Consider the following 26874-nt stretch of genomic DNA (forward strand, 5'->3'; position numbering starts at 1 on the left):
AAAATGTGTATGAATTCTTCATTTTTAGCCGTTTTGCAGAGGTAATAAAGGAATATTTTGTATTTTTTCTAACTTTTGTGTGTTTTCGCAACAGAATGGCTCATATTTAAAACACTTACCCTTAGCTAGTTGAAAATGTGTATGAATTCTTCATTTTTAGCCGTTTTGCAGAGGTAATAAAGGAATATTTTGTATTTTTTCTAACTTTTGTGTGTTTCCGCAACAGAAGGGCACATATTTAAAACACTTACCCTTAGCTAGTTGAAAACATGTATGAATTCTTCATTTTTGGCCGTTTTTCAGAGGTAATAAAGGAACATTTTGTATTTTTTTCTAACTTTTGTGTGTTTTTGCAACAGAATGGCTCATATTTAAAACAATATCCCAAAGATAGTTGAAATTTAGTCTGAATACTTCATGTTTAGCCGTATTGCAAAGATAATAAAGGAACATTTTGCATTTTTTCTAACTTTTGTGTGTTTTCGCAATAGAATAGCTCATATTTAAAACTTTTACCCTTTAGGCTAGTTGAAAATGTGTATGAATTCTTCATTTTTAGCCATTTTTCAAAGGTAATAAAGGAGCATTTTGTATTTTTTCTAACTTTTGTGTGTTTTCGCAATAGAATGGCTCATATTTAAAACATTTACCCTTAGCTAGTTGAAAATGTGTATGAATTCTTCATTTTTACCCGTATTGCATTACAAGCAGTTTCTCCACATTTATGTTGACAATCTAGTCAACTAGAATGACTTTCTAGTGGAAAATATCCTCTCAGACCTATATAGTATTGATTTCAATGCCCTAAGAGTAAGGTGCTTAAAGAATGTTGGTGAATTTGTTTATCAATAAAATGTATATATAAAACAATTTCGTTAAATCTTTACTTTTATATTTCTTCATTAATGCACATATTACTATCACGAACTCCCTATGTGTGTCAATCATTTGGATTCACTGTATATTGAACTTAATTGAAGTCACTGTCGGTATAAAGATTCCTGAAGTACAATGTACCTACACTCTTGTCATATCTTTTTGTATAGTCAATGATACTATTTGCATTCATATTGTGAAATTCATGTGTTTCAATTTGTCTATTTGAAGCAATATCACATACAATGTTTTCAAATGGTGAATCACATTTGGTAACTGTCAAATAAAAATCAATTGGTTTATAATCATAGTAGGTGGTGTCATCACAACGATGACGTAGAAACAAGATTGTCTTGTTACCCCAACAGTTGAATCGTAGACCAGATTCCTCTTCCCAAAATAATTTAAATCCACGACGATACCAATCTCGTAGAAATAAACTAAAATCACGTTTGGGATTCTTTCCAATCAAAGCGGGGTAAGTATTCTCCCACTGATCACATTTATCATAGTGACAATTGGAGCATAGGTACCCTCTAGGATGAGAGTCACAAACCTCTTCAATACATGAATTACATCCTTTAATATGTACTGCATAACCTCTATGTAATTTAAAAGGATTACATAATTTACACTTTTCACTATAGTCATCAACAATTGTACAATACTCACATTGAGTCCACCAGCCAAGAGTGTACATGCACAATGGACATATATAGAACATTTTTCGGTTTCCGATGTCAACTCACTCACAACTAAAACGAAACTGATCCTCTTCGTTCGATAAATTCAACGAGAGGGAAATGGGGGAGAGAGGAGTAGCTCTGCTACGTTACCTCTTTCGAATGAGGGGGGGAGCCATCTACATTGAATCCATTGGCAATATTTTCAAAAGTATATCCACAATATGATTCTGCTTTGTTCCAATTAATATAACAATGAATTGACTATAAGCACTTGAGTCACATTTTAAAAGTTACATACAATAGTCCAATGGGGGAGAATCACTCCTCATTATATTGTCAAGTGTTCCTTGACAAGAGAATATCCTGCGTTTAAGAGATAACTCGAGAAAATCATAATCCAAAATCAAATATTTTTCCATCAAACACAAAATCAAACACTAGATTTGATCTAATTCTCTCTTTCTCAAATTTATTCATTTTTCAGTCCTTTCACTCCGACTGCTGACTCTAGACTGACCCTGATTCGTTAGCCCTAACCATAAAAGAAAGAGAACATTTTCGATTTCGAAACAATTTTATTGAATAAATACAATAACAACAATAATACAGAGCATGTACAATTAACGATACTGTTTATTGTCTTCAATATGTTTCATCAATGCACTTAAAGCATATTGAAGTCTATTCACATGTGCTATATCAACTTTAGCAGCGAAACATAATTGATCCTCCATTTTAAATTTGCTCAAGGATATCACATATCTTGCATATACTGCTTCCCATTCCAGACAAAGACGTGATCCTTTCGTGATTTCCACTGCAATGCATGGTGCTCTTGTTCCATTATCATCAACTCCACAATCAACTTCTAATAGGGTAAACAGTCCACTCATCGCCATCACAAATATATATCCAAAAGTGTAAAGTCAAACTGTTCTTCTTCTCACTCCTTGAATTCTATTCACAGACTAATAAAAATACAGCAAAAACCCTTTCCTTACATTCACGCCGCCACTAATATGTAAACAAGCCCTCTGATTGGCTGAAAAGGAAACATATGATCTAACTGTTTCCGGGACACTCATAGCATTTGGCTAGAGCAACAACAACAAACACTATTTCTGGATCATAACATTCACGATCGATTACGCAATCAAGTTCTCGGAAATTCACTTCCCCCTCGAGTCCTAGATCAATAACATTGTTCCCGTTAGAATTCAATGCGCATGTGCAACCTTCGTTCTGGAGTTATTACACATAGAAACATCAAATAAATCGACCTTGGAAAAAGAGGTCATTGACCCCATTAACCACGTGTTCTCCCTAATGACTCTATGCCCATATTTGGGGTGGGTACGGGACTGGCACCCCCACTTCTACTAGTTCTCAGATTTGTTGAAATTGATGATACAATATTCATCAAGATCCCTTCTATTCTTGAGGATGTATCCTTCTTTTTTATTCTTAAAGAAGTGTTCTTATGCTAATCAAACAGTTCGTGGTAACAAACAGTAAGTATGGAGAGACTCGGCCTAACATATACTAGAACTCTATGAAAAGGAATTTTGATAAGAATTCATACACCAAAAGAATTGATTTTTTATTCTGATTCCAAATATATAAAGTTGACTAAGTTTAATTTTACCTATCAAAAGCTTCGAGCGTGAGAAAATTGCCTGATTTTCAAAAAAACGAGGAAACACTCCAAAAATTCAAGTGATCGTAACAAAAATCACATCGTCAGAACCAACATATCAAAGAACCCTACCGTAGAGGTTTCAAGTTTATATCTACAAAAATGTGGAATTTAGTATTTTTTGTCAGAAGAAAGATCACAAATGTGTTTTCTTCGTTTTTTTTTCCAAGGACTATCGTACCGAACCAAATGTCCTGGAGGATCAAGAGAGAGTTCATTTGCATGGAAATTACAAGTTGTAGTGCCCTTTTTAATTGACCAAAAAGATCGAAGGGCAGAAGGCAGTAGTAAGAGAGGTGCTGATTTGAACCCTACGCTTGAGGCATGAATATGCGTGTAGTTTAACCGGTACATTGACTTACCAGGGTCAGTCACCTGTAACTTGATTAGTAGGGTTTTTTTTTGTAAAGCCCCAATGCATTGAAAATATACATGCACTTTCACAAGCCTGAGGCATGGATATGTGTGTATATTTTCAAGTAATTGGGTTACCAGGGCCATTTGCCTCGAGTCCTAGATCAATAACATTGTTCCCGTTAGAATTCAATGCGCATGTGCAACCTTCGTTCCGGAGTTATTACACATAAAAACATCAAATAAATCGACCTTGGAAAAAGAGGTCATTGACCCCATTAACCACGTGTTCTCCCTAATGACTCTATGCCCATATATGGTGTGGGGTTCGGAGCTTTAGGGTCACTTCTACTGTTATAACGAGTCAAAAACAAAAGTAAAGAACAAAGAAACATACGGTTTGAAGATAATCGACAGCAAAAAATACAACTACTCAAAAACAAAGTAATATGCGGCTAAAAGATATGCCACAGCGAGAAAAAGGAAATATGCAGTTAAAAGATAACCGACAGTGAGAATTACAAGCAGTCGCAAAAAAAGCGAGTATCAGAATGAGTCAGAAATGGAGTAAAAACATATAATTGTGTTGTTAGAGACAAAACCCGTCAGCGTTCTATCTGTTCTCTGGGGAGCCCTCCATTATCTCTAGGGAAGAGTATTAAACAAAGTTGACTTATTTGGTGGTTGCTACTTACAACGAGAATCAATATATACAAGCCTACCACATGCCGAGTGCCAGGGTCCGGCTTCGAAATCGGCTACATATTTTGTTTCTTAACCGGCAGCTAAACATTCCTGGCAACTAAAACGATCTAAAAAGGTCACAACTTTGATGAAGAATTTGTATTTTCCCCAGGCAGGTTGTATCAATATCGAACCTATGGTGACATCATGACATCAAGAAGAGGTTTCACATTGTCTGTGGTTATAAGATAAGTGACAATGAGAATCGATATATTCAAGGCTGTTGTCTATCCATGCCGGGGCCCATGTTTTTTTTTCTTTCTTAAAACTGACAAATTGACATTTCTGGCCTTCTAAATAGGTCACAACTTTAAGAAAAAATTTGTGTTTTTCCCAGGGTGGCTGTATCGAACCCCAAGAAGAGACTTAGAAAGGATGATATTAAGAAAAGGTTCAAGTCGTCTGCGGTTACAAGACAAGCGACAGAGAGTCCATATATAGAACCCTGCCGCGTGCCGGGCCACGGCGGCGACTTGGCGAGCTCCGGTAATATATATATACACACACACACACACACACACACACACACACACACACACATATATATATATATATATATATATATATATATATATATATATATATATATATATATATATATATATATATATATATATATATATATATATATATATATATATATATATATATATATATATATATATATATATATATATATATATATATATATATATATATATATATATATATATACATATATATATATATATATATATATATATTTAAATATACATATAATATTTTATAATTTTCATTTTTTTTTTTATTATATTTTAATTTTATTTATAATTTATTTTTTTTTTTTTTTTTTTTTATTTTTTTTTTTTTTTTTTTTTTTTTTTTTTTTGGTTTATTTAATATTAGTTTTTTTTTTTTATATATATATATAATATATATCGCATAAATCCTCAATGAGAATCACACTTAATTGCAAAAAATGGAAGAGAAAAAATTGAAAACTAAAAACTGGTGAGTGCGCAAGCGCTTTAGTTACGCACTGTCATTATTTTTCGCTCATTGAAATTTAGTTGCTATTTAGACTCTGAAGCGCGAAGTAAAGTGTTTTGGGTTTCTGTGAGAACAAGTTTTTGTAAAGAATATGTTATCTTAATTGGATTCTCGATCAATTATGGTTTTAAATATGCTTAAAGTATTTGGAATTAAAAATGGAGAAGGTCAGAATGTCCAGCGCAACAGGTAGGCCAGGGGAAATTATTTGTCGTCTAGCTGATTGGCTCTTTGCTATCTTGAAAAATATTTGAGTCAGGTAGCTACGATTATTTTGAATATTATGAAGATAAAATTGTTTTTTTTTTAGCATGTTTCCCTCTTAATAGTCCCGGGAATAAATTTTACCCCCCCCCCCCTAATTTACAATTATATACTTTGAATTGATACATATAGGGATGGGGGTAAAATTCATTTCCGACAAAAATGATTATTATATTCGTAATGAGTATAAAAAGGCATCGAGTGGTATGTTTACCTTATTCGTAAGTCAATAATATGAACTGCCAAAAATTTACCAAAATTACTTCAGTTTTTGGAGTTTAGGGGGAATAAAAGACACCTAGGTTGGGTTAGGTTAGTTAGGTTACGTATTTAATATATGCTATGCTTTATCACCACCCCCCTAATTCGCGCACATATTGCCCAATTTTGTTCATAAACTATTATATTTTCATCCTATTTTGTTTTATTTCATTATAATTAATCAAACTTCACTTCTCGCATGTGGCCCGGATTTTAGTACAGTACCGTTTTTAAACTTTACCCCCACCCCTAATGCGCAAATATATGCCCTGAATTGGTATATATAGGGGTGGGGGTAAAATTCATTTCCGACAAAAATGATTATTATATTTGGAAAGAGCATAAAAAGGCATCGAGTGGTATGTTCAATTTATTCGTAAGTCAATAGTATGAGCAACGAAAAATTAACCCCTTTTTATGCTCTTTCCGGTCACCGTCTTTCCAAGTAAAAAGTACAGTAAAAAAAAAGATCAGCAAATTTCAGTGCATCTAGTAAGGCTATGTACAAACATTTGCTGGCCTGATTGGTTTGAATTATTTTCAGTGCTTATATATCGTATAAAGTTGATTCATGATGCCAAATTTGAGAAAAAAATGCAGTATCAGCAAAGTTTTGTATAATGCCTAAGGCTATAGCCTATCAGTCCCAGTTAGGTGGAAGGGGCGGACACAAATGCAAAGGCAGTGTGTTTCCTATCGTATTTCTATCCTATAATAAACCTAACCTGCATAGTTTTTGTAGGTTATAAACAATTTTTTTTTTTTTTTTTTTTTTTTTTTTTTTTTTTTTAATGGGCATTGAGAATTAAGTGTTGGTGGTAAATAAGTACGAAAATCATACAAATCATCAAATGTTGGATATAATGCACAAGTACCAAATTTATTTATAATCCAATTCTCGAAAATTGGGGGGGGGGGGGCAAAATATATTTTGAGTCTACGGGGGGGCAATTTTGATGCTTTTTCTTTTTTATCAATGAAGTACCCAAAAGGGCATTTTTCAATGAAAAAGTCCCAAAGCAATATTTTCTCCAAACGGTATACTCCGGAGGAGGCTTCCCTCCAATTGATACCTGGAAGATATGAAAAAAAATTCCGAAAATGGGGGTGACGAGAAGGAAACCCTGGCTTTAAGGGAATGTTGACCGGCCATCTTATACAATTTTATTACAATCTTCTGGTCAAAAACATCAGAAAAAAATTTGTTAAATAGTGTACTAAATTATTTTGGAGAATATCAAATGGATGGGGGTAAACACGCAATAGTAGGATTTGTAGGCCATAATCTTTCGATTTATTCTTCCTTTTTAAAGGGAAAGCAGTACCCCTGGTTTTAGAGATTTTTTTTTATTTAAAAAAATGCCCCTACCTCCTTTTTCTTGAATGAAATTGCCCCTCCCTTTTTCTTGAATGAACACTTCGTATGATTTAGTTTATGACAGATTATATTCCCGGATGGTAGATGTTAAAGTTTGATATGGTGGTTAACTTCCTTAACGACTTTTGACATTGTACCGTTTACACACAAACCTTGGGTACACCCAGGAAAGATGGGTTTGGGTAGTAAGGAAGTGTAACCACAAAAAAGCCAAATCTTTTAAATCGATTATTTCTAAACTTTATTTTTTCGTGTCATGATCTGCAAAAATTCTGCGGTTTTGTTTTTTTGGTTTTATGCCTTGGAACTCATAAAATGGTTTGGTTCAAGGCAGGTTTTCGGTCATGATTGACAAGTTTTCTTGGTCAGGGTCTTTTTTTATATATTAAATTGGGACAAGTTTGTTACTTAAAAGAGCATATTTAGCTAATATGTGATGCTGAATCTAAAAAAAGCATAAATTATCATGAATGAAGAAATGAAACATGAAACAATCATAAACTACAAATAAAGGTAGTGCTGACGCCCCTCGAGTTCCCTAGAAGGTTAGAGAGTAACTTGTGCTTTACCGAAAACTAAATAAATAGGCTAAATTAAAAGTTCGATTTAGCTAGTTGCTTAACTGTAAGCTATTCGAAAGGAATGTATTTAAGATGGCCATGAAATATGGGCTGTATATTTGCACATTAGGGGGTGGGGTGGGGTAAAGCATAGCATATATTAAATACGTAGCCTAGCCTAACCTAGGTACCTATTTTTGCCCCTTCAAGCCCAAAAAACTAAAGTTTAAATCTTTGTCACAGAGTGAACAATAACTCATTAGCTAGCGGAAATCTGTTTTTCATATGGCATCTTTGAGATTTTATATGCGGCTCTTCGCGTGTTTATCGAATTCTAGACAAGTACCAGGAGAAAAATTTTTGGAATAATTTCCTTTCTGCGGGAATGTACTTTATACGGGGGGGGGGGTAATTGCCTAGAACCGCATTTAGAGTACCAACAACAGTGAAAATGGAATCTGATTGTCTGAACTGGTTAAGTGGAAGTTCCAACTTTATATCTTTAAAATTAAGAAAAATTCAAAAGATGTCAATTGAATTTTTGAAAAATTAAAAAAATTGGAATTCAGTATTTATTGAAAAGACTTGCATATGCAGTTAAGTAGTTGTTGGTAGTCGTGGGTTTAAGATTAAGGAAAAAAAGAAACGTGGGTCCGCAAAAATATGCTAAATACAGATGGCGCAAAACAGCTAAGAGGGTGTAGCCTTCCTCTGAAGGTGTAGTTGTCTCTAGAAATCAACAGATTTTTTATGTTTGAATTTTTACGCACGAAAAGCGTCATTCAATTTAACTAATTAGTTTTGCTTATTTATTTTCAGCGTGGCAACACTGACGGAAATGTAATACTCCCCTAAAATCTTCATAATCTTGAAACAATCAATACAGCAATTTTTTAAAATCGTGGTTTTTAGGTATAAATGTGAGTGGGCTAAAAATATTTTATTTTGATGTCCTTTGTACTTCAGAAAATATTGCTGAAAAAATCTCATATTAGACTAATCAAACTAGGCTAATTTGATTGCGAGAAACATACTGATATTGAAAAAATAAGTTCTTGTAATTTGTAGTATGATGAATTTGTCAGTGCTGAATCAAAAACTGAATAAAATGTATTTCATTTTTAGTTAAGCGCAATTGACACTAGTCCGTCTAAGGGGTTTGAGGGAAGGTAACAATGCCCTTATTTCTTGCTATTTATGTTACTTTGAAATTTGACTTCCTTGTTCGTGGGATGTTTGTATGTATGATTCATAGTATTTTTTGCTCTTTTTAGGTCTGACAGTTTGTATAAGGTAATATTTGCTCGTTTTTAAGCTTTATATTTGCTCTTGACTTATCATGGAAAGTTGCGTTGAAAAAAAATGACGTTCCAAACCAAATAACTGGTTTGGACCCCCGTTCCAAACCAAATAACCAGTAGCACCAGGACTCGAACCCTGTCCTCGCCATCAAAAGATTGTCCTCGCCAGGACTCGAACCCTGTCCTCACCATCAAAAGATTTCAAATCTAGCATCTCGGCTAGGACGGCTCTATATCGCAATACAAACCTCAGATTCTCAGAATTTGTTAGATACCAGTTGTATTGCAACTGAATCAACTATCTGTGGATTTTTTTTTTTTAAGATTGGAATTTTATATTCTAACATAGGCTAACACCATATTTGTAACAAGCAATATCACAAATCCTTAAATGCCAAATTTTATTATAATGAAATACTATTGCTTTGTTTTAAGTTTAGATCGAGGGGTTAACAACTGGGCATTTTGAGGGACACCTGGAGGCATGAGGCCCGGAGGCATATTCTAAAGGGCGCAATATGTAAATATATACAGCTTGCCTGTTATTCGGTATCTGTCGAATATTTCAGCACCTTCAAAAGCGATCTTTTAAAACTTTGAAAAAATCATTTACGGGTTTATTTGGCAAGGAAAAGAACCCCCAAGACTGAAAACAACTGATATGTACCTAAAGAAGAAGAACGGAGGACTGCAAGTTGTTGATATCCATGCAAAAACTAGGTAACCCTACGATGGCACTGATGGTCTCACTCTTGCCTATTACTCATGCAGCGTTGCCACCAGCTCAAAAATAAAATTCCGATTTTTTCTTTAAAAAAAAAATCCCGAAATTTCAAAAAAATCGCGGAACACGGTTTTTAAGTTATACAACATAGGGCTGCGCGGTGCTGACGTAAAAAGCAAGGTGCGAAATTCAAAGTAGGCTACTGTGAAACGTGGTTTCCAGTTGTAAACTAACAACTGATTGTCAATATTCCTAGTATTATTTCGACGTGAAAACGTTCTGGTGGATTAGTAGGATCTACGACAAATATTTTAGGCCAAAACAATTCGCCAAAGTTCCGAAAAAACGTGTCTACGCATCCACGTTTCATCGTTATTTGAATTTCCCGCCCAAGAATTGACGTCACGCTTCTCAGCCCTATTCAATATGGCTTGGCCAGCGGTAAAAGTTGCCTTTTATAAGGTCTTCACACGTCCCTTTCCCTTTTATCATACCTGCTTTTCTGTTTAGTGGCTGTGCCAAGACGCACCGTTGGATCTCGGATTCTTAATTGTACTAAAAAAAGGAATCTGATGCTTTGACACGAAAGAATCCGGGAGAAACACAGATCCCTTTTTCCTGAATGTACTTAGAATCCAACTTTCTTGGTATTAAACCCAGGCCTTCGGGTATTTGAAGAGAAAGCTGTAAAGCAACAGTCAGAAAAACTGTTACTACCGAGTTATTAGTAAAAAGCGCTAAGTAAGGCAACCAACTAAAAAAAATAACTAGCTTCTGAGATATGTATTGGTACATTTCAGCAATCATCTCAATAATCGCAGTTCACCTGACAACCCTGTGAAACTGAACAACTGAGCTCCAGTAAATCAAACTAAGCTCGGTTGGTACAAATATAAGTCCTAGGTCCTTGACTAATAAGTTGTCTATTGAAAATAATCTACTTTCCTATTGTATTCATGGCTTTCGCTGCCCTAGATCTCGGAATGCATTCGAGAGGCACACGCACTTGAGCTGGAAGGACCAGCCCCGCCGTGGGTGGCCTCCTCGTCCGTAGGAGACATGGTTCAAGATTCTGTTCAGTTCTGTGCCCTCATGCACGTCGGTATTAAGGTTATTTTTGTTTTTTTGTTGATAGGTTGGTTGTATTTTGTTTTTTTTGTTGTTGATTAAGGTTGGTCGTAAAAAGGGCTAAAAAAAAAGAAGGAAAAAAGTGCCACCGCGAGAATGGGTTTCTTGTGGACGGAGGACGCCCAGTCTACGGGAGAGCAAATAGTTTTTTTTTTTTGTTAAAAAAATTTAAAGTTGTAAGAGTAAGCCTTTTGGAAGACCACCTTTAAAATTTGAATTCGTATTAGTGAAAATTGAAGGATATGAATTTTAAAAAATTGAAGCAAAAACGCCACCGGAAAAGCGTTTCCTAGAGGGGAAAGGACACCCTGGAACGGGGGGAGCGATAGATATTTGGCAAGAAAAAAGCTAAATGGTAGTGTGCCTTCATGTCCACTAATACATTGACTGGTATATAATAATATTTTTTTTTTTGAAGGTTAGGTGATATGATAATGTATAAAGTTGTAAGATTTATATGTTTTTGTATTAAAATATCATCGAGTGGAGAGGAGGAGGGGAGGGAAAAAAACTACCTCTGAAAAATGTTAACCAATATTCCTTCTGCTGACACACAGAACATGGCGATTGTGGTGGTTATGGTCTTGAGGTCACTTTTGGGTTTAGGTGCTATTTTTAACATGATGATTGCGATGCTGACGAGACATCAAAAAGTGGAACCCTTTCTTCTGGATAAATGAATTCAGCTTTGTGAAGACGTCTGAGTCAAAGCCAAAGATAATTTTGGTGCTGATTTCCATTGAAACAGGTTCTGCTGAATGCATGACATATAGGCTGGAGTCACAGTAACTCTGGTCTACCAATGCTGCAGTTAATCTGAGATTAGCATTCAGCCGGAACCACTGGCACAGAATTCCTATGTCGTCAGGGAACGGCATCGCCATATTCTGCGTGTCAACAGAGTCGCATCTTCGCCCAGACAAGTAGCCAAACTGTATGACCCGCCCAACTAATACTCTCTTTCCCCTTCCTACCGGTCTGTAAACGCACCATTCACCGATACGCAATTCCGATTTCACACCGACCTTTGCATTGGTTTGTGGCGACTCACGTAGTCCTACTCGTACCTAACACATTTTGCATGCAAACCCTCTATACTTTACTCCAACCCCTCTTATGTGCAAATATAAAGCCCAAACTATGCTTAGTTGCTGTATAATTGATTAGGGGTGCCCCCTTACACAATTATCCAGCACCAAGGGAAAAAGCCAAAAACTAAGACAGTAACCACATAACGGCTTAGGAAGGGCTCGGTTGTGATGAATATGTGCGAAGTTCGAGTTAAAGTAAAATATAGCACATACACAAAGGAATATTTAATTAAAAATAATACAAACACACTGACAGTGTTATCAATCAGGGCTCATAAAGATTTCACTCTCTAAATAGGCTTGCTAAATAGCGGCCAAGGGGGTTCCCACTTTCAAAATATGCGTGACACGTGCTACACGTGAAATTGTGTCACGTATGGCTTGGAATAGCACAAGTGTACCATATGTGGCGGAATAAGTACCATGTACCATATGTGACACGCCAAATGGTGGAGAAAAATAACCCCACGGTATTGGCAATCACATAAGTATATACATTTATTTTGTATACAAGTTAGCCTTACCTTTTAATAAAAAAAAACAGTTATTCTACTTATTTAATTGCATCTAAATCTGATTTTCCTTCTTCCAGTGCAGAAATTTTAGTAGAAAACGGACACAAACAGGAAATTAATAAAAGCAGGAAATCAAAATCTAGGCTAATGCACGACATCTTCATAAACAAGGAAACAAGGGTAATCAAAGTAAAGCAAGGAAAATTCAATGGTAAAATTCAAGCAAAAAATATGTATGGGCTGTATGTATTTACTCATGAAAAAACATATGAAAGAGGGGGGGGGCATCATGCTAATTATTTAATATATTCGTAACCCACTGCATTTTTTTTTCCCAAAGAAGGGGAAAAAAGAAAACAAGGGATATATATATATATATATATATATATATATATATATATATATATATATATATATATATATATATATATGTATATATAATATATATCACACAAGTTTATATTTTCAATGTTTGCGATTCTTAGGATTTCTGTCAGTTCTTTTAGTTTCTTTAGTTTTCTTTCGTTCTCCTTTCGTTGGTTCGACTCATCGACTCACCACTATGGGGAGTTTATTAAAGCAAGGTCACTGAAGCATTATTGAAGTGAATGCTTGTTATAGTATCAATAAAGGAAGAATTTTTTTGATCCTCCTTATATTAAAATGTTTTTCTTTTTTTATTAGGCTTTTTTCTGTTTTTTTTTTCTCTTTTATTGTTAACTTTTTTATCAAATCTTGACAATAACTTTCTGATAATCATTTTAAAGGTTTGCTCTACGCACGGAAAAGTTTGTGTTTGTCCTCAACAACCTAGGAAGAGGGTGTGAAAGCACATGTTTTGCTGGCTCTCTCCCCCCTCCATTTCACTTCCTGGCTGAAAGGCCGCTTAACGAAGATTAGCACCACCGGTTTCAACTTTGAAGTCTCACACTGGATGCCTCTTAACCGCCTTACGTGCGAACAAGCCCGACCCTTACTGCTGCTAGAGGGGGGGAGGTGGGAATGGCTCCTTGATTAAAAGAGGCGCAAAGCTTTTAAAGTAAATTTGAAGCTTCCACTTTTCCTAGAGACGGAAAGGGGTCTATGGGACTAATTTCAGGAAAAAATCACCTACTAAATTCCCCTATGTGTAAGTCGAGGGGGTCCACACTTTTCTAAATCACTTAAATTAGGTGGCGCGTTCCAAGTATGTCTAAAGTGGGCCAAGCGTGGTTGAGTGGCAAATGTGGCGTTCTGAGACGTACACCGGGTTGAGGAAAGTGGGTGCTTATAAGTCATCTGCTTATAAGTTTGTACTTTTTCTATACCCTAATTATAACTTTTCATTTTTATGTCCGAAATGTAGGCCTAATTTTTTTTATTCGTTAGTTTTTCATTTGCGTTAGTTTAAGCTTTTTTCTAGGAGTGATTCTAATTGTAAACTAGTCTTTTTTTATTCAGTGAGAGTATTATATTAGGAAGTTAATATATTGCAACAAGTTGTCTGGTCAGGAAATCGTATCGCCCATATATGGACCAATCAATGATAATTTTGGTATATGTAAAACATATCCTAACTGAAGACTAGATCAAGATAGGAGGAGATATAGGTCAACACAAGGTGGAATTTAGCATCTCCCCCGTTAGAAGACCAACATGGATTGAGCGGGATCCCTCCGGGAGGAACATATGTGGAAACTGGTGGGGGGGGGGTCGGATTTTTTTTTGTTCCTTGTCAAAGTTATTACGTTTGTCCTCAAACGAAAATTCTTTTTACAAAAAATTGCGGGTGGTCTCTTATTGACAAATTGTTTTTTTTTTCTCATCTAATATTCGAAATATCAGTTCTACTTTGTGTTTAGTGGACATTGGCTTCTCATTGCTAAAACTTTAATTTGATAGCTTTGCAATTATATTAATTCCAAGTAGTATCCGAACGCTAGTTTTTACCATAAGGCGCTCGGTTCGTGTTATCGCGACCATACTCAAGATGTGAGGCTATGCTAATCACAATGAAATATTCCGAAAATGATGAAAATATAATACTTTAGTAACAAAATGAGGGAACTACTACAGAGAAATATGGAAAACAGGCCGCCGAGAACGCATTATATTAAATACCTAACCAACTCCATATATTAAACATTTAATTGAAATATACCTGTATAGTAGTTTACCTCACTGAGGCTAAGCTGATTATCTAAGAGTGCACAGAAAAAAAACGGTTTCAAACAGATCAAACGTCTTGAGTGTGGTCGGGGTAACGCGTAAGTACCAGGCATTCTTAAAAATCCAAGGCTCTTCTATTTAATTGGAATAACTCAGGTCCCAGTTCGTCAGTCCAGTTCGGACGTTTTTAGTGAAGCATGTTGAACAACTTGTTTATCTTGACCTTCCAATTGGGCCATCCTTAAAGCGAACCCGTCTTGTAAAAAAGTGGGATGCGTCCTATGCCTCAGTTGTCCTGAATAAAAGAAAAGTTTCAACCAAATAATCCGTACTAAACCGTACAGTTTAACAGCATTACCACATTTCCCATACACAGCCAGAGTTTCACGCAAACAGATAACCGCAAACTCCGTTCAGAATATTTCAAATTTGAAATATTTTCTTCATTTACCCCCTTGAAGCCAAAATTCAGCATTAAACTGCAAAAATAAAATTGATGACCCAGAAATAGCTCTGACAAAACTTCTTTTGAAACATAACCGCAAAATTTGTTTTCATCCATGGCATCCCCTTCTTACACAGCAAAGTATAATCACCTACGGAACAAGTACTGACAAAACCTATCCTCTCCACACAAAAAAAATGACCCTTTGTATACCTATGCGGACCTGACAACTAAATTGTGTAGTTACACACAGGGCTTCCACTCTCGAAAACCAAAATTCGGGGACAAGTCTTAAAAATTCGGGGAGTTTTCGGGGACAAGTCTTCAAGATTCGGGAATTTTTCGGGGAAAAAACAAAATGGAATTTCGTTGTGAAAATTTGGGAGCCAAAATTGGTTTTAGCTTCGTTTTCAGGCTCAAGTAGGGCTTGTATCTGCGTAGTAAATCAAGCCTTTTACAAAATAGGTTTTAGAGCCAGAGCCCGGGATTGGAACCAATAGCTGAAAACACTTATTGCTGATATTGAGGCAAAAACTTCAAAATTGTTTTCAAAAAAAAAAAAAATAGTGAACACAAGTGAACTGTAAATACCAGTAGCAATTTTTTATTAAGTCATTAATCTCAAAAAATCATTAATACTATTTAAAAAGAAAAACAAATATTGTTTGGGGTTTTTAAATAAGTAAATTAAATAGACAAATTCAACCTATAGGCTAGGTACAGGTTAATGTTAAAACTTAAAACAAACAAGAACTAAACTAAAGAAGTGAATTTGAACTTAAATTAAAAAGGGAATTTTGACGAAAATTGAGACATTGTTGGTTTTTCATACTGCTTCTAAGGACTTAGGTGTTTACCCCCCCCCCTCAACCCCACCCCAAAAAAAATCCTCCCACGGAAAAACGGAAAATACCCCCCCCCCCTCACAAAAATATACCCCGCAGAAAATGTTCCCCTGTTGAAAATACTGCCCACGAAAAATACTCCCGTGGAAAATATCCCCCGCGAAAAATACCCTCGGAAAATACCCACCCCCGTGTGGAAAATGCCCCTTCGGAACATACATTTTTTCATTGTTTGTTTCTACTGTGCTTTTCTTTCTTTTGGTTACCTCATAATTACTATATAGTCACCGATTAGCCCCCAACCCTCTCACCAACCCTGTGACGATCCATATTCCAAATGTCATGCTTATTGCAGTCTCAATTTCATATCAGCCAATCTAGTACCTGAACATGATAGCTGTAGGCTACAAATCATATAAAATTTAATTATTCCTTTACTTTGCAATAACATTGTTTGGCATTATTAACCAACTGTTTGTGATAAATATGTCCGAAAATATTTAAAACTTGACAAAAAAACAATATGAACCTAATACCCTAATTTTTACTTTAAGCTTTATTGTAAGTTTTCTTGTGGATAATATCTTTGGGTTTACATCAGATTGAATCCTTTATTCTCCAATATTATACATAGTCGTGTAGCTAAGTTTTGTCTCATGAAAAGGGGGGGAGAGTTATAAATTTGTTAAGGTAAGAAGATAGTAGTTCGGGATAGTTCTCAGGAAGGAATAAATTATACATTTTCCTAAAAAAAAAATATCTCTCAGAATTAGCCTTCATACAGGGTTATTAGCCTAATTTGTAAAGCATTAGAAGTTATAAAGGTAGGCCTTAGATATTTAAACAAATTTACTTGGCTATCCCGAATTTGAGCAGAATATATTTTCCGTAAAATCTTCTTTGCCTAACTAACAGGTTTGCAAGACCATAAAAAGTTCCTAAAACTGCAGTTTAAAATATTACGCCCACTTAAAATATTACACAGGTGAAGGGACCAGAATAATAATTGTCAGGGAGGGTTGGGTAAATACGTTTGAGGGTAAAGGGTGGTATGACAAATACAATTCTCAGATAAAAAGAAAAAACTTAAATTTTACACACCGAATGAAACCAAAATTTAAATGGTGAGAATTCCTGGCAAAAAGATCAATTTCTTCAATATATTATGCGTTCAATTATTAAGTATTTAACATTAATACAGTATGTCCAAAACCGAAAATAGCAAAAGAAAACCAAATTTAAACTTATGATTTGGTATTCAAAACAATTCTCTTTTTTTAGAAGTCCAGTTCCAAAATCCAGAAACTAACTGAGAATTCCGTTAAACAACTTGAAGTATAATTCTTGGCTAATTTCGTCAGGATACTTGACCACGAATGATGTAAATGTAAGAATCTTATAGCATCTGGAATACTGCATTCGAAATTATTAAATCTAAATAAAAGAAAGTAATACTTTTGTGCCCATATAAAGAACCGTCTATAATTAAATTGTATCGGTCTGGTTCTTATGCAAAGTAACACAGGAGACGAAAATTGACGAACCAGAGAGTAGTGAAAAATTATGGTATGTAAAATAATGTTTGCTAGGAATAGTCACTAGGGGTCAAACAGTGGTTGAGTGATTTTTGGGGAAATTTCGGGGATTCGGGGAAAAACTAATTTTTTCGGGGAGACACATAGATTTTCGGGGAAATCCCCGAAAATTCTGGGATAGTGGAAGCCCTGGTTACAAAATTCATCCCGGTCACTCGTCCCCTGAATCACGCTCTAGCATAATTATTAGCCGGAGCAAAGTACGGTACTTTGGCTCGGAGCGATTAAGTAGTACAACATTTTGCGTCTAGAGGCGCTGAGGTACGCGGGGTCACTTTTGGAGAGTTTTGTCAGTACTTGTTCCGTAGGTGATTATACTTTGTTTCACAGTGATTTTTAAAGTTGTATCTATGAGATATTTCTTCAGTTTTTAATAGGTAGTCTTTATTAATTGTTTTGGTATACGTTGTGATGTTTTTCATTCTCGTTTTTTTTCTCTCTTTTTTTTACTCCGTGTCTGTGTATTTTTTGTATTGTTGGACGGGTTAGAATTAAATAAATAAATATTATGTGGCGCATTTTAGTATTTTAGGTGTATGTTATTATTATAAGAAAATTATAGTATATAAAGAAAATTGCCTGAAAATGTTGCTGCTAATACGGGAGCTGAACCCAAGATTCTGCAGTGACTATCCAGATCTAGTTTTTAGCATTGTTCATAGTTTTATGTATGCTCTGAGCTTAGTTATGCTGGCTGGATGTGAAACGCTGGTGGCCATTTTGTATGTTATTTATATATGTTTCTTTTACGTATAAAAATATCCTGTGTTATATTTTATGACAAAGTTCTATTGGAGCATTTTGTTATGTAGGCATATTTTATTATAAGCATATTATGTGGCATATTTTATTATTATAGGTAAACTTTCTGGCACAATTTAAAATTATTGGCCATGTTGCACATTTTGATAATGTGCACATAATATGGCACATCTTATAATTTCAGACATATCGTGCGGTTTTGTTACAGGTATATTATTCGGCACATTATATCATAATTTTATTGTTATATGACACATTCAATTCTTATAAGTATATCAGCAGGTACATTGCATGGCACATTGTAGGAATATTGGCACATAATGTGGCGTATTTTGTCATTAAAGGTACATTATACGGCATATTTTATTATTATTATGAGAGGCACATTACGTAGCGCATTTTAAAGGGGTTGAAGTGAGTCCCCCTCCCCCTGCCCGTTAAAAACATTAAATAAATTCTGGATAAATTCACCAAAAATACAAAAAATTTTATGTTATTTGGTTTTTATTTCTTAATTACATTGTTCAAAATACAAAAATTCGCCAAAAAATGGGAACATTCCTTGAGAGGCGTCTAAAAACAACTTTTTTGAGAAATCTTGTTCCATTAAGAAATTTTTCCCCTTCACTCTTGCAATATAAATAATAAATATCTTATAATAAAAAATAATACCTTATACTAAAACAATTCTTAGGGTAGGAATTTCGGATACTTTTATTATCTTTGGAAGACATATGGATAAATTGATGTTGCATATCCCATCTCCTCAGTGTAATAGCTTCTAGAAGAAGGTGATGAATGGTGGACTAGAGAATGAATGGCCGAGTTCAATGTTTGTATTTGAAACTTTCACAAGTGACTTAATTAAGGTCCATCTTTGTTAGTAGTCTGGGTGTGGGATTTAATGTGTGTGTGCGTGTATGACTCTTCCTTTTAAATATGGTATTTGAGAATCCATTCATGAAAAGAGCTATCTTAAAGTTGAGGCCTCAATGACATTGCCAAAAATTTTGCTCTGAAAGTTTCGAAGCCTATATTTGGATTTGCTAGCTTTTGTTATTACTGTTTCTTTTAAAATCCTTCTTCTTTGTGAGTATACATCTAAGGGACACTTTGAAAATTTCTTTGGGACGACATTCACTCTGTTGATTAGTAACCTCCTGTGAAATGTTGCCAGATTTTTTTTTTGTAAGCTTGTTTTTGGTTTTTGGAAGACTCTTGGCTTTTGTCCAAATGTGCAAATTTTTTTGTATATACATCTGTATAAAAAAGAAATGAAAAAGTAAAAAGAAAAGAAAAAAAAATGAAAAAAGTAACCCTTTTTTTCAAGTAATTTTGACATCAAAAGCTCGTATTTACGCCCATTTTAATCAGTGATAAAAGAGGAAATCACCCATTTTGAAAGAACAACAACATAAAGTCCTAAATAGTATAATAACCTCAAAAGATAGAAAAAACGGACTATAGCAATCGATTACTCATTTATTTAAACAGGGTGGTTGTTAAATCTGAGGTTTCCAAAAATTTCATGTAGCCTACCGCTTTTGGATTAGCACAGTCGAAGTGCGGGGTTGCCAACTTTTTTTTAGGAATGGAAGAGCTGTGATACGAAATTCAGAAAATGTATGGGAGTTGGTAAAATGTATTCTTTTGAAGTCTAGGGAGTCAATTTTGTTGTTTTTCAAAGAAACATACCAGTTTTTCAAATAAAAATGGAAAAAAATAGTATTTGTTAACGAAAATACCAAAAAGAAAATAATTTCAAAATCTAGGGAAGGATTTGCCCCCACCCCGTGTTCCCGTCCCAGATGCAGCCACCGAGCAAGGTAATTCTATTGTATGATGCATGATCGTTCAAAAAACAGGATATTTATCATCGGAGATTTAAATAACGACGGAGACCACACTGTCAAAAAAAAACCATAACACCAACTTCAGGTGAAATATCCAAGAGCGTCCTCAGCAAAGTAATATATATATATATATATATATATATATATATATATATATATATATATATATATATATATATATATATAATAATAATAATTTAATTACCCACCATCTACAAAAAGATTATAGTGGAGCACAACAAAAAAGAAAAAAGATACGAAACTCAAACAAATGCAGGTGAAAAACGACGTCTCATCAATCTGACTTTGAACACTGAATAGTCCCGAATGGTCGACCATTGCTTGAATGACTCCGGAAGTCCATATTTTTCCAGTCGAGAATTCTAGTATCGCTTGGATATGTACAGTAAAAATATTGCATACTTATAGTACCACTTTCGGATTTCTTCGCAGTCTCTCACTGTCAGTACATGGGATGTACCGGCATGGTAAATTACATGTGGCTGGCAAACTGAATGATTGAGGCTAGAGATTTCCTGTAGTAGAGTCCGCGATTCGGCACTACAAACCCGTAAGCACGTTTAATGGCGGTGGTTGTTTGCTTGACGATGGATTGCCTGGTTTTACCGATCGTTTCTGCAATCTTGATACCCAGATATCGTAGCTCAGACACTGAAAGGACTGCATGATTGCCGAGGGTCACATATTCACTTTTAGGTGCGTTGAAGGTTAAAAACTCGCACTTCTCTAATTTGATAGAGAGCCCGATAGAAAGAAAGTCACTGTGGCGTCGACTCAGGTTATCTTGTAAGTCAGCTTTCGATCTACTGAGCAGAAGGACGTCGTCAGCGTATGCAAGGTATGACAGGTCGGTACCGTGAAGTAGAAGGGAGGGCGAGATGTGGTCCAGAATCTTGGAAATTCGCATGTTTGAAAATGAGAGGACTAAAAACGCTCCCTTGCCTCACGCCTCTTTTGATTTTGGGGGGATCTGATGTTCTATCTTTCCATTTGGCAGACACTATTGAATTTTCGTACCAGAATTTAAATGTTTTCACTATGCTCGCACTTACACCACTCAGCAGTAGAGCATTCATTGCTTGCATGTGGTTGACGCTATCGAACGTTTTTGAAATATCTATAGTACACATATAGAGAGGCGACTTGTTTTTCTCTGAGTCCATAAGTACGTTAGCAAGAAGGCGATGAGCCTCTGGACAACCGAGACCTTTCTGGAATCCAAGTTGATTATCCCTGAAATCTCCAGTATCCAGCTCGGAGAAGATCACATACTCCAACACTTTGCTCAGGATGCAAGACCCTGTTATGGGTCTGTAAGATTTACAGTCATTGGGATCTTTTCCTTTCTTGGCGATAGAAGTGATGACTCCTTTCAGGAAACTGTTTGGTACAAAACCGTTGCCATCTGTCCCATTTTTTCCTTTGGAAAGTGCCTTTTTGATCGCGATTGTGATCTTTTCCAGGGATATGGGAACAACACAGCGCTGTCCTGAGAAGCGCGCAAGCCAGCTGGTGACTTCCTTTTCATACTGCTTGGTTATGGCAAGATTCTCGTCCCCGTATACCGAAGTATAGTAAGAGTGCAAGTCCTGCAGCGTCAGGGAAGTATTAGGTGCACGGTCGTCCGGTCTAATTAGGCGTCTAATTAGACGCCATGATTTCTTGTTCTCAGTGAACTGTTGCCCGATAATACGGTACTTTTTCATCTCAGCTTTATATTTGCGTTTTGTACTCCGTTTCAGCTCGAATACAGTCACGCGTAACGGTCTTCCGCAAGCAATCCAAATGTTTAGCCACATTTTAGCACGTCGTTTAGCCGTCTGGAGTTCGATGGATTCGGACCACAGCGGTTTCTCTGTCCCAATTTTGACTCTTCTTGTAGGAACCGCTTTCGATTCGGCAGCTTTCAGAGAGTGGGTAACTTGATAATAGTAAGTGTTGAGTTCAATAGAGGCTCCCATGTTGGAAGAACCAGTACAGAGTAGATGAAACGGAACTTTTATGCAACTAAGGACCGAAGCAACAGTGGCAATATATAGGGCAATATTACACTTCTGCCAGTTTTTATTGTAGACCCACCTTCTGGAACAGGCGTTATTAGTGCTCTGTGCTGAATGCAGGTGGAACGAAATTCCAGTATGGTCACTAATCGGATCGTCAGTACACACTGTAACTGGGAAACCAGGGATGGATGTGGACGAAAGTACATGGTCAATATTTGACGTATGACCACTAGTATGGGTGTACGTAAAATCCAGGGACTTCGGCCAGATATTGTAAGAGGTTGGGAGGCAGTTTAGAAAGATATCAGACAGGATATGGTCCTTGGTAGGGTCGCAGTTGAGGTCACCTGCTATTAGCCACTTACTCCCACTACGCTCAAGAGACTCCAAATGTCGTCCAAGGGCATCTGCTGCTTTTGAGAATTTCGTTAGAGAGACAGCATTGTTGTAGCTAGTGGGCATGTATACATTGATGAACTCGATTCCCTTAGCAGAGACACAATAGATTACTGCTTCTAATCGACGGCTTAGCCGATAGTTCCTTCCTAGTGTATATTGCCAGGCCTCCGGACGGACGCCCTACCGTAGATCTTGTGGGTTGTATGAAGACATCGTGAGACCGGGATCTGTTTAGGAAATTTGTATTCAGTCCAAAAAGCATATGCTCCTGGATAAACATTACTTCATAAACCTGGAGAAGATCGTCTATGGCCTTTTCTTTATTGCGACAACCATTGATACTCAGACTAAGAGCCTTAAGAGACCTATTCATTGTTTACTCTTGTTTTTCAGAATCTCTCTTAATTTAGGGCATGTTAGGCTGAAGCAGACATGAGCTCCTTCGCAAGAAACACATTTGGGGTCTTCGTTGCATGGCGTGTCTTTGTTACTAGTGTGAGGTCCAGCACATCTCGAGCATCTGGGACTGTTCTTGCAGTTTTCTATGAGATGGTCGTAGCTTTGACATCTGAAACATCTTCTTGGGGCCTCCTTGTACTTCGTTACCCGGAAAAAGTCGTATCCAAGCTTGATTCCGTTAGACATAGCAAAGTTCATGGTCAGTTTATTTTTGAAAGTCAGTCTGACCGTTTCGCTTTGTCCGAAGCGGAGAGCTTCCTCTACAAGGCCTGGATTATGCTTTACCAGTTCATTAGCATCCACATCAACGGAAAGTCCTCTTACTATGCCAAACGATTTTTCTTCCCTTAGTTTGCACTTTATGCTGTTTTGGCTGCCACTTGGTAATTTTGCGGAAAGGACACTAGGGGCATCACTACAAAAAGCTTTGGTATTTACAACGTCACTGAATTTGACTTGAAGCTTATTATTTCTCAATTGACCGACCCCTTGTATGCCATCTTCAGACTGCAGTTGACTAAATGTTTGTTGTCTAGTAAGGGGGTCCATACATGGAGCGTGTTCGATGATTACAGTACAAATCGGTTGCTCGTTGTTTGCTGCTGCTGTAGCGCCAACGTCTGGGGAGGCAGTCAATTTAACACCAGTCGTATACTGCTTGACCACGGACATAGAGCTCTTCAGATCCTGTATTTATCCTAACAGGATAGACAAATTGCTCTCGAGTACCAGTGGAACTTGGGAGAGATGAGTGAAGACTAAAGTTTTAAGTTAGATGCTGCTTTGGTGCCATTAAGCTAGCAAATCCAGGATTTCTGATATCGCTGAATTTTTCTTTCGGCTTTTTGTAGCTTTAGAGGCTCTTGCAGGGAATGTTATCGGAATGAGCTCCAATTTAGCGTCGCATAATGCTGTTAACTCGAAGAAATCGCAAGTCATTTTCGACAGCAACGCTAGATCCAGCTTTCTGTTTGACTGGAGAAAGTTCAGGATTGGGTTGAGATATAAATTCGTCTGTGCCATATTCAGCGCCGATAAGCAAGGGAAGCGTAGGTTCTTGCTACCTAATCCCCGCAGTTTAAGGGAGACCCCACTCCCGGCAGGTACGACGGCACTTGCAACAAGAAACCTCCCCTCTTCTGCTTGCTTATTCGGAAAATCGGAACTGTCGTCTGTTTTTGGGGGCTTTGGCCTTTCGTACATTCACTACAGCACGTGGCAACACTGAAAAAATCCAGGAATGAGACGACATGGAGGTTTGCAGTCGGGATTTGTATCGCAGTCGATTCACTGAATTTTAGGGAATCGATTGATGTTTGATTCACCCGAAATCGATAGTTTTTACCGTTGAAACAATATTATTTAGCAAGGAATAGCTCAGAGACGTGATATATATATATATATATATATATATATATATATATATATATATATATATATATATATATATATACATATAAATAAAATGAGACACTAAAATGAAATCTTCAAAACTAAAATTAAAACAATCATTATTTCAACAAAGTCTAAATTGGACTGAAGATAAAACAACAGGAAACGAGGCAATTCATTCAGGTAAATACTAATCAAGGACATGTTTTAGTTCGATTCTTGTTTTTTATTAAATAAAAAACAATTCAACTGAAAGTAAGAAGCGCCATTAAAACTTAAAACGAACAGAAATTATTACGTATATGAGGGGGTTTGCTCCTCCTCAACACCTCGCTCTTTCCGCTAAAGCTTTAGTACTGTTAGAAAAAGCTTCTTATTGTTCTAATTAAACGAACATAGTATTTCAGGAGTCGTTCTTAAAGAATTTGGACATAATTCAAGCTTAGAGTTAAGAGCAAAATGCTGAGGGGGAGCAAACTCCCTCATATACGTAAACATTTCTGTTGGTTTTAAGCTTCAATGGTGCTCCTTACTTTCAGTTGAAAACTTTTTTTTAATTTCTGATGGTTTGTAAGTAATGCCAGGAAATCTGACTACACCTCCATAGGAAAATCCCTCCTCCTCAAGGATTTATTCAATCTTGATGAAAATTTATCCCGGGTAATCTCCTTAAGATCTCCACGCGTAATATTGAGTCGGCAAAGAGAAAGCAAAACATATGAAAAATTTTGTATAGGAATTTTGGCAAATTCCCTCAGTGTAAAATTTCCCCTTGAAAATTCACCACCTCCCCATGGAAAATTATCCCCGTGGAAAATCCCACCAGCAGAAAATTCCCCAAAATTGTATGCATACTTCCCAATAGCAAATACTATATGTAAACAATGGACAAATTTTGTAACTTAAAGACTTTCCCAGGCGCTGTGGGGGGTCATGATATCCGTAAAGGTATAGTTATTCGGTTTTTCAACTATGCTGAACAAAACGGTTGTCTCTTCCTTTAACGGTTGTCTGTTCCTTTAAGATTGTCGTTTCCTTTAACAAATGCTGGAAGGAGGTTCTTTGTTGCGGTGTAATTCTTTTGCTGTTTAAGAGGACAGACACTAAGCCTGAAACTCTCTGTTCGAATTGACTCTTCTCTAGCTTCCTACTATCCTTTGTTCAATATGAAAACAATTGGATCCCTGGTTCAATATGTTCAATATTAAAAGGCAAGAAAACAATAAAAGAGAATTAGAATAACAAGAATTATGTCGTATTTTCTATCATACAGGGCTTTGAAATGTTGGTTCCAGAGTTTTGTTTCCAAGACAGGGAATGGGCGGGTATAATTTTTAAGGCGGGCACCTTATTAATTCTTTAGAATATTGCCCCGCCTCCTCTGTTTTGTCAGGTTCTAAGAATTACTGGTTCTTCTGAAGAACCCTAAAATATTTCTTTAAAGGTTTGTTAGGTTGTAAAAACAGGGTCAGATAAAGTTCAAATAAAACTATTGTATTTAAATATAAGGGAGTTAACTCCCTCCCTCTCCCTAAGACACTTTATTACTAAAGCGTGGTCCATTTGTTCTGTAGGGTCTATTAAACTTATTTTAGTTTTAAGCCTTATTTATCTTTTTGAGGTTACCTGACAGAATCAATTAACTAAACTAAACCAACCGTGAAGGTCGAACTAGTGAATAACACTAACATTGACAACCATGTTCACATATCTTGTAATTGTTTTAAGTGTATAAGAAAACATTGTTGTCTCCGGCAAACTAAACATGGTTTTAACTTATCTTAATATCCTATTTATATTTAAGTTTACACTTAGCTATGTAAGTTTTGTGTTAATGAGGTTAATTCAGGCATGTATACGAGGTGTTTTTGGCGGGTTACAAATTTGAAAAACATACCATTGAAATCTTAAGCGAAATAAATGGACAATATAGGGAAATTCTGAAAATCTCTGGGAATCGAGTTGGAGAGGGGATAAGGGCCCGAAGCCCCTTGCTTACAGGCGTGGCTTAATTCCTGTATATTTGTGGAATAGCAATAACCTCGTCCATTACCGTAGATGAGGTGCTCCCTACTGATGCCCCCCCCCCCTAGAAAGGCCAAATTGGGCTGATTTGCTAATGAGAGTCATTCAATTATTTTAGACAGCACATATATCAACCGATATTTCAGTAAAATTTTGTAGCCCTCTCCAGATAGGGGGATCGGGTTATAAAAGGTAATCAGATGAAACAACTCTCCCACACTGCCCTTTTATTGTGTTCTGTTCGGTTCCATTAACACTGAACCACCGGGTAACTAAACCCCCAAGCAACTGAACCACCGTGCAACTGAACCACAATGCAG

The 26874-nt window shown here is 36.2% G+C and overlaps 1 protein-coding gene across 1 annotated transcript in view; it reads left to right on the top strand.

The window, feature by feature from the left end:
* The first annotated feature begins 5438 nt into the window (after positions 1–5438).
* The window catches only part of LOC148947356 (uncharacterized), a 273633-nt gene continuing 252197 nt past the window's right edge, over positions 5439–26874 (top strand). Inside the window, exon 1 of the mRNA XM_089095775.1 lies at positions 5439–5574. Coding sequence (XP_088951901.1) covers positions 5507–5574 — 68 coding nt within the window. The 5' untranslated portion in view covers positions 5439–5506. The remainder of the gene's footprint in view (positions 5575–26874) is intronic.

This window comes from Artemia sp. Qi Xiang Cuo, chromosome 10 (genome assembly GCF_049724085.1).
Source record: "Artemia sp. Qi Xiang Cuo chromosome 10, ASM4972408v1, whole genome shotgun sequence".
NCBI classification, from domain to species: Eukaryota; Metazoa; Arthropoda; class Branchiopoda; order Anostraca; family Artemiidae; genus Artemia; species Artemia sp. Qi Xiang Cuo.